Source organism: Bombyx mandarina, chromosome 17 (genome assembly GCF_030267445.1).
Source record: "Bombyx mandarina strain Sakado chromosome 17, ASM3026744v2".
Taxonomy (NCBI): Eukaryota; Metazoa; Arthropoda; class Insecta; order Lepidoptera; family Bombycidae; genus Bombyx; species Bombyx mandarina.
Window position 1 is genome coordinate 8297060 of NC_143223.1, and position 9338 is coordinate 8306397.

Below are 9338 nucleotides of genomic sequence, written 5' to 3' on the forward strand. Positions count from 1 at the left end.
CTATGCTAATAGCCTTGAGAGGCTATTTCAGCTTCTCCTTGACGTGTAGGTTAGCTCATGGGTTCAAATTTTGTACCAGACACAGACTTGTTTTGTACCAGAGCAGGGCTTCGCAGAATCTACCAGCGGATCCGAAATGCGACCTACTGAGAAGATCCGGCGAGAAACTCAGTGGGCTGTGTCTATGGGTTAGTTCACTCGTCGAACCCTTCAACGAGTGACGTCGAAGCAAGCGACGGGTTCGACGAGGACGGTGACCAGTGATTGTGGTACCTAATAGCACAGTTAATGGATCGAGAGGATCCGCAATTACCTGTTTATGGCGACGTCGACCGTTTACCATTCGGTCCACAGGATCGGGTATGTAATTTCCGGCGGCCACGACGAGTTTTCATGTCGTGCCGCCTTCTCGAAGTGGCGCAATGATGCCGACTGCAGACACTTACTGACTGAGTCAAGCTCCAGGTCATCATGGAGATCAACGTTCCTTAGGAACCTCTGAAATGCTTAAAAGTTGTTGAACTCTTTCCCCAGATATATCCAATAAGTTCTTCAAATTTGATCGATCTATTTCTGTGGGCTGCGGATCTGGGATATTTATGAGTTATAATTACTATGTAAGTACTATTTGATTGTCAGTAACAGTCGAACCGTACCATTGTAGCACTTTCTGGTGGGGGTCGTTAGCAGGTATTGATTGTTACTTAATTTTTTACACCTCCAACCCAACTCTTCTTCAAAATTTCCGTCTTGATTAATTGGCAGAGCGTGTCGTGAGCTCCCACGGGTTGCAACCGGTCTTAACAATGTAGGCAGTCTTCTTCAAACAGAAGAAAGAAGACTGTTGATTACCGATACAATTAAAATACTTATCTTCCGCGAAATTTCGAACTCAAATTTCAAGTGTGGGTTGTTACTATTATGTTCCGATATCCTAGAAAACAATACAAAAAAACACAATATATACTTGAGATTTCCATCAGGTGCATCGTTAGCAGTCGACGACTCATGCTCGTAGCTTCTGTACAACTACTTAATTAGACTCCCCGCGCACTAAGCAGCCTGGCTGCGGCAACCAGACAAATATATGGCGTTGTATGGGAGCCCGCGCACATAAGCAACCCGGAACTCTTGACTGCGGCCGTCAATACAACGCGCCTGTTGCACGGCAGCCCATTGGCTGTAGGTAGCCAGAGCGAGTGTTGGCTGCGGTCAGTCCGGATACTGGATAGGTACGAAGTTCCATCCATATTATAAAAATATTAATATTAAGATCTATTCGAGGTATAAATAAAATAATTATTCGGGTATACATTTTTTATTATGTTTTTTTTTATTGTTAGAAATAAAAATGATCGCAAGGGTCAACCACTCCGCAGTGCAATGGAGCAGCCTCCGCCTACATGATCACGGTATCCCTCTACGCCAGGTAAGTATGATTTAGCAAAGAGAAATACGAGAACGTTTGTCAACTGTGTAACATTTCGTCACCGCGATTCAGGAATTGTTTAATTTACTTGCAGCGATATCTGTTGATAACAAACTAAATAGAAAATACCTTATGTTACGGACGTTTTTTTCCGGTTAGGGTACCCCTCCGCATCGTCTCACAAGGAACTTCGTTCCAAAACCGGTCTGCGTATGTATGAAAATCTTTAAAATAGTTACAGAATAAGCCTTTTGAGTGCCGTTCTAGAGAAAGGGGATGAATCTAGTGTATTTTATTTGTTTTGCGTTTTTTACGCGATAAAGTCCAAATCGCTCGACGAAAGGATCATAAATGGGCGTAGATTGGCTTGTATAACTGGCTGCTCAAATATTTCGATTGCCACAGCCTGGCTCCCAGTGAGTGGGGAGCCTTACTGTCACGGTGATTCAAAGGTTCAAAGATAATGAATGACACAGCTTAGGAGATCATTTTCAATATTTATTTTTATAGATACATAACTGTCTTATAAAACGTCCAGTGAGTCTATATAAAAACGAAAATAGTAATGAAATCCGTTATGGATTCACTTATATAATTGCTATAGCCCATACTTATAATCTCCATTTAGCAAATTACGATATGAAATTAATATTAATTCAATACGAACAAACAAACATACTTTTAATCGAGAATTTATTTGAAATAAAAAAAGAACTATACGAGTATATATATACCTGCTTTGTCAAATTGCTAAGACAGCGATAACTGATTTAATATACAAAACCTATTTAGTTAACTAAAATTACCACAAGAGGCGCTACATTCGTTTCCTTCAAGCAAATCGATTCATTTGAAACAGTAAGATATAGCATCCCTTTCAGGCAGTCTGTCACAAGAATTTTTGGAACATAGTTATATGAGAAAAGACAATATCACCGATATTTCTTAATCCAGATGATAAAGGCACTGATATTTGTCGCTACAGGCATACAATTTCACTAATTTATTCTATATTTATTTATTTTATAAAGTTAAAATTCGTTATGTTATTCTTCAATATTTAAAAAAATAATATACATAAAACAATAAAGGTACTTTCCATTATACGCAAATATACGAAATATGATATAAGTGAAGATACAAAAAAATACTAAGCTGTTTTGTGAACATTCATCTAAGACCAGCTCTAAATAGTCAAGTATTTTGATATATATTTTTTGTTTAACAATTACGTATAAGAAATAATTAATACAAAGAAAAGATACGAAATAATTTGGTTAGCTAAAGTTGAAAGTAATAACTAAGCTTCGGTAAATACAATAAAAGTTGACATTACTCTGATATTTAAATTAGAAGTCTGAAAAAATTGTTTTATTTTTTTATTTTTAAGCTATGCAGCTTGAGATTGTGAGCTTGCAAACATCAGAAGATATTTCCTCTTGTAGTCAACTATAAATAAGATTGTCTACCTGCGAATGTAAAATGTATGAATTATTGATTACATTAAAAAAATCGAGCAGAAAGATAAAATGTTTTAATTTAACTATATTTGCGAAATTTGTCAACCTATTTATATATTTTTTTATTGCCTGTGAAGGCAAACGAGCGTACGGTCCACCTGATGGTGAGTAGTTACTGTCGTCCATGGACGTCAGCAATGCTAGGGGCAGATCTAAGCCATTGCCTAACTTCACTTTTGCCTTTATAATATTAGTATGGAAGTATGGATATTTAACTGAGTTTAAATATAAATAGAGAAGGAAGGAGGAAGAGTTTTTGATACCAAGCGTATTGAGAATTTCCTTTTCAATGCATGCAACCCATGAAGCAAAATGTGTGTGTGTGTGTGTTACTGATAATCCCTACAAATATTGCAGCCCTTGGGAAAATTTATAAGATTTATGGGTTTGATTTTATTGATCGTGGAAGTCCTGCATGGGAAGTTGGCACCTATGCATCCCTTCACATTTCTTCATATGTAATAGCTTTAATACAGCAATGACTTCTCTTGACCTGTTGATGTAAAGAAATTATGTCTGCCTTCAAGAGTTCAACTCTGGGATAATCACAGCATTGGGTGCTACTAATTATGGCACAGACGGGTGTTAAGCACAAACATTTTGCTTTAGAAAACATCGATACGCCGGTAAGAGTAACGCCATCTATCGCTGAATAGTCGAAAGAATATCGAAGGATCTAGTAGGTAGCATCTAGAACGCTCGAGCAGTACAGCGCCATCTATCGTCTGATAGCGGAAACACAATACTAGAAATGTGTGGAATATTCTCGATCATTTTAGGGATGTGGTATCGGTTATAAAAGCGTTGCAGAGATGGCACGCAGTCAGTTAGTAATCGGAACTACTCGAAGAGAAACAGCTAACCGATCATCTGAAGCGAAACGGAAGAAGCGGATTGAGAATTTTAAAATGTTTGTGAGTGTTCTAAGTGTTAATACAGTGTTAACTTGTAATTCGGTAGATTTTTTTATTTGTCCCGAACCCCAGCGCATAACAATATTTACCCTGCACACTAGACATGCTCTACCTTTTTTTAGTTGTAGTATCTTCTTTAGATTTTTTCTCTGCCTCTCTGCGCTTAGCTGCTTCTTCGCGTTGTTGGCGAATGATGGCGAGTCGAGCGAGGTCAGCGCGCGCTTGCTCAGTTTTACCTTCAGCGTGAAGCTTCTGATAGGCTGCAGCAGCTCGCTGGCGTTCTATCTCTTCACGTTCACGTCTTAAATCAAGATTTTAATCTGAGTAAGATGTAAGATGTAATGGTAGGCAACGGCTTGGCTCTGCTCCTGGCATTGCTGACGTCTATGAGCGACGGTGACCACTTACTATCAGGTGGGCCGTATGCTCGTCTGCATACAAAGGCAATAAAAAAAAAATCCGTCAATCCGTTTACAATTTTGAAAAAAATAAAATAAATGGTTCTACCTTAATAGATCTAAGTTAGGATTTTGTTTGTCTTGTTTTATATATGAAAGAATAAGTACATCCAGATTTAAATATGAGAGATCTTTAACAAACCACCCAACTTTTATTGGGTGAGGGTGTTGGTGAGTTGTTGAAACTTACAATCCTATGATAGCTTACTATTACCTGTTACCTGTGTTTAAGGAAAATTAAATTATTCTTCGCTGTTATAAACATAGCCTATTTTAGAAAAATAGTATACCATTTCCCCTTCCAAATGTCTTTCCATGGGTTATCTTCTTACCTTGACAGTTGTGGTTTCTCCACATCTCCAAGATCATTTAAATTAGATAACTTTTTATTTTTCTTTACTACACGGTTTGGATTTTCTACTTCTATTAAACCAGATACACCTTTCGCTTTGGTTGGATGCTGGAACAGAAATATGATTTTAGGTTAGTATGTGTTGGTATTAGCAGAGCAGGTGGCAACATACTGCTTAACTGGTTAGAGTTAATCTTGAGGGGTAAAAGGTTATTTGGTTTGAGCGACATTGTTGCAACTCTATAAAAGAGCCATTTAAAGTTTAAAATTGGGAAAAAATATAATAACAAAAAAACTTCTTTAGTCGTCGTGGCCTAAAGGATGACGTCTGGTGCATACGTATCGAGCGATGTACCGGTGTTCGAATCTCGCAGGCGGGTACCAATTTTTCCCATGAAATACGTACTTAACAAATGTTCACGATTGACTTCCACGGTGAAGGAATAACATCGTGCAATAAAAATCAAACCCGCAAAATGATAATTTGCGTAATTACTGGTGGTAGGACCTCTTGTGAGTCCGCACGGGTAGGTACCACCGCCCCGCTTATTTCTGCCGTGAAGCAGTAATGCGTTTTGGTTTGAAGGGTGGGGCAGCCGTTGTGACTATACCGTGACCTTAGAACTATATCTCAAGGTGTGTGGCGCATTTACGTTGTAGATGTCTATGGGCTCCAGTAACCACTTAACACCAGGTGGGCTGTGAGCTCGTCCACACATCTAGGCAACAAAAAAAAAAGCTATTTGAATGAAGTAAACTTAGTTGAATTTAAATTAAAAACATGCAACTGTTGCTGCTAATAAATAAAATGCACCTGTTATTACAAAGATATATGTCGGGTACGGTAGAACGGGGTAAAACGGGACAGAATTGAACTTTGTACTATGATTTTATAGAGTTACATTAGGTTGTGGGTACAACATAGTCTTGATTTTATCCCTAGTCACCCCGTATCCCTTTTCACCCCTTTTTACGGTATTAAGTGAAAAGTCGCTTCAACCAAATACTCCTTCACTCCTGCGTATATATTTAAAAAAAAAAATTTTTTTGCAGGATATATCTTCCAAAATAATATATATTATATATATAAAATAATCATTTATTATTATTATTGCACAATGCTGCTTTACCAATTAACTCTTAATAATCTGATAAAAGATCAATAGCAGAGTACTACATAGTATGTAATTTTTACTATAAACGTTATTATATTGATGAGCAGATGCACATACAGTCACTATGGATTGAAATCATGGCTGTCTTGAGAAATGAAAAAAAAATGAGTGAATTTAAGGGGGGTGTGGTGGGGTATCTTGTGAATACTACACTATATTGTATATTGTATATGGTTTTAAACCTTTAGCCTCTCAGCTTACAGCATTTGAATATTCAATATTCTAATTCTTTAGAGTTAAAAATAAGTTTTAATAAAACAGTTATCTGAAAGAGATCACTTTTAGCGATAAGACTGCCTATTGTGCAACTATATTTACTTGATGATTGTTTTTTAATGATAATTATATTTTATTGTATATTCTCTCTATCTTTGATAATAAGGTAACCTGATGACGGTCTGTCTGATAATTTATTACAAGTTTTACTAATGTAAATAGAGAGAGATAGAGAAGTCTCTCAAAAGTCGCAACCAAGCAATAAGACATACATAACCACGAATACTCCGCCAAGAGTGTACCACTGAGAAGAAGAATTGGAATTCAATCCTGACTACCTTGAGCACCTACTACTTTTCTATCGGCATGCATCCATGATCTCACCGTTTTATATTAATGTTAGTGTGTTTATAAAATTATAGGTCTAGAATGTAAAGTAAATTTAATGATTAATTACAAACAAAAACCATTTAGTAGTTATCTATCTATCTATCTCTTAAGTTTATGGCGTATCCTTTTAGATTTCGCCAATGTCAAGTGTATGTAATACTCTGTTTTCTATAGCGGGCTTCGTGAACGAGCAAGGTCACAGATAGTCACTAAGAATTAAGTGAGTAGCTAAGAATGTTTGATGATAGGATCTCTGTTGGTTTACCTTTTAATTTTACAATATTCACCATATACCAAATATTCAAAATATACAATATAACTTAAAAAGAGGGTTTTAATTAAACAGAAACATGTTTCGACTTTATTTGGTGGTAGAAATGTAAGAAGATTTAGTATGGTTTTAGTCTGGAGACTACATATTACTACTTACATCTTCATCTGAATCACTCCCTTCACTACCAGATCCAGACTTTTCCTCTTCAGATTCCTCTTCGCTGCTGCTCTCTTTCCCTTGTTCTTTTCTCCATCTATAACCAAATTAGATTTCAACTTGAACCTCTCTTTTTATGTTGAATCAGGGTAAATTGTCTGATTGCATTATTTATTTACAGAGATTTACAGTTTATCACTACAATCAATATGTAATATGCATTATATTGCAGTAAGTTATAAATTTACATTTTGTATGTAGTCTTTTTTGACAAGATATTGTAAAATGATTGAAGTAGGAATAAGACTGAATGTAACATTCTGTTTGTTTGGTAATAACACACCTCTATATAATATATTGACACCTTCATTGGCAGTATAAAAGAATATACTTATAATATACTACTAATAATTAAGAAAGAAAGTGAAGGAACACATTTTACTACAGCGTTTTGAAACTGAATTAGCATATTGTATATTTTCATTTTAGTGAAGAGTTCTAAGAGTGGTATGACAAACTCCTAAACCTTGACCCTTGAGCCCTTTTCAGATGAAACGAAGTGATTGAAATAAAAACAATGACTTACTTCTTCTTCTGTTCATCGTGTTTCCTTTGTTCTTCTAATTCTTCAGGGCTAGTAAACTTGCGGTTACGACCCTTGTGGTTGGTAAATTTACCTACGAAGGTACAAACAAATCCTATAACTTACTGTTTTCAGAAAAGTAACAAAAAACTAAATATGTTTATTTCTCATGAAAATTCTTGGTGTACAAGTAAAATTAAAACGTAATAGGTTAAAAGCAGACTGGTCAGAAGCACATTCTAAATGACTGAACGTCATTGATTTTTTTTTCGTTGTTTCTTACCGCGTGGCATTTTATGATTTTATTTAGTGATCTGATTTGAACAAACTAAGAATATTCAGGTATTAAAGAGATTTAAAATTGTTATTAAATATAAAATGATGTAAACTAGGATAAATTTAGCGTTGACGGTGGTTGACGTTTCTATTTTTTTTTTTGTCTGGGTTGCCAATGAAGCCAATAATAATTGCCAAAAGCTAATATCATAATTCAATCTACCCTTTGGGATAAATTATCACTAAAATTACTCTCAGGACTCTGTCAGGCTTTTTATTAGTTAGTTGACGATTATCAGAAACTCAGTTTAAGCTTATTTTGTGGAAAATTGAACTGTAAAAAATATAGTAGTAAGAGGTTCATTCAGTATATTTCATAGTGCTCTTACCTGATAACTTTAATAAGCTTTAGCCCTAATTGTATTAAGCTCTATTTCTTTATCTGGCGCTTTAAGATGGCTACTTTTTTAATTATAAGCCTCGTGTAGGTTGAAAATTAAAAATTTTCAATGCAACCTATACACGTTCGCCTGTCTGACTCCACCGTTGTCCTAAGCACATCTTATAGGTTTCTCCTGATACACTTTCGGTGCTTTATGCTTTATAAGCAATAATCACCGTTCTCGTCGAACTCATCGAATACGACGATTTCCTTGCTTATTGACACAACCCACTGAGCTGCTCGCCAGATTTTCTCAGTGATTTCAATCTTGTGGTAGATTCAGCGAAAAAAGTTCTTGCTATAGGGCAAGTTTTAGGAAGTTCTCTCATATCCCGTGAGCTCACCTACCCATCCACACGTAATTATAATAACCCCTTAGGCTACCAACGATTAGGTAGGTAAAAAAAGGTTGTTCGTATGTAATGCAATCTTAAACTAATAATTCGATTTCGACATCTTTTTGTCGTGCCTTTTTCAAAATGTGTGCTTTGTTTCAAGTTGAGAGATAGAACATTATTTTCATAGTTTAAAATATTTTTTATGGCTAATTATTTGTTTATCTTAAATCAATGGGTTTTTATAACCTGTGAGGCCCAATAGGTTTCTATCTGATGGTAGTTTAAATTAGATTGACATGATGCTTTAGTGACCTGGTTGATAGTATTCAAAGTCTAAGCGTTTCGTTTATGCTACCTTTTTGTGAATGTTTTAAATAGATATCAATGTTCGTCTTCTATGTGTTGCTGAATCGTCGTGATTGGCCCTCCAAGAAGGGCTTCTGTCATAGTACCATCAACGTACAATAGATGGCGCGTCAATAGTATAAAGAAATCACAGCTAAGCGTGACCGGGTTTACTTTTATGTATAATATCTATGCATATTGAACACTCAGATACAGGGTGAAAAAACCTTCTTACTAATTTTGCCGGAAATGGGAATCGAACGCATGACCTTCGGCCTAACAGGGCTAGTGAGGGCGCTACCAGGTCAGTGATTCTCAACTCCAGTCAGTGACGGAAAGGCTTGATGCCTTCTTAGGGCCTGTTTATCGCGCCGCCCTTAATGCTAGAATAAATTTTGATCCAATAATTTTATTTTAAATTTAAAATAACTGTTATACCTCATTTTTAAAAAACACTGTCTTTACTTTGT

General features: G+C 35.9%; 1 protein-coding gene across 2 annotated transcripts; it reads right to left on the bottom strand.

Moving 5' to 3' along the window:
• Positions 1–1906: 1906 nt before the first annotated feature.
• Positions 1907–7968, bottom strand: LOC114240705 (uncharacterized). Of its 2 annotated transcripts, XM_028171358.2 has the most exons (6): positions 7751–7968; positions 7471–7561; positions 6885–6981; positions 4654–4781; positions 3976–4164; positions 1907–2898 (listed from the first exon to the last, which is right to left on the bottom strand). In XM_028171358.2, the coding sequence occupies exons 1-6, from the start codon at positions 7758–7760 to the stop codon at positions 2895–2897; spliced, it is 519 nt and encodes a 172-aa protein (XP_028027159.1). In that variant the 5' UTR covers positions 7761–7968; the 3' UTR covers positions 1907–2894. The 2 variants fall into 2 exon arrangements, with proteins under 2 accessions (XP_028027159.1, XP_089590497.1); XM_089734371.1 differs by lacking the exon at positions 1907–2898 and having other exon boundaries at positions 3970–4164; positions 7751–7928.
• Between the last annotated feature and the right edge of the window lie 1370 nt (positions 7969–9338).

Coding starts and splice junctions, on each gene's coding strand:
- LOC114240705 (XM_028171358.2), bottom strand. Junction 4,782..6,884: donor GGAGTGATTCAGATGAAGAT/GTAAGTAGTAAT, acceptor TTTCTGTTCCAG/CATCCAACCAAAGCGAAAGG. Junction 4,165..4,653: donor GAGAAACCACAACTGTCAAG/GTAAGAAGATAA, acceptor TCTTGATTTAAG/ACGTGAACGTGAAGAGATAG.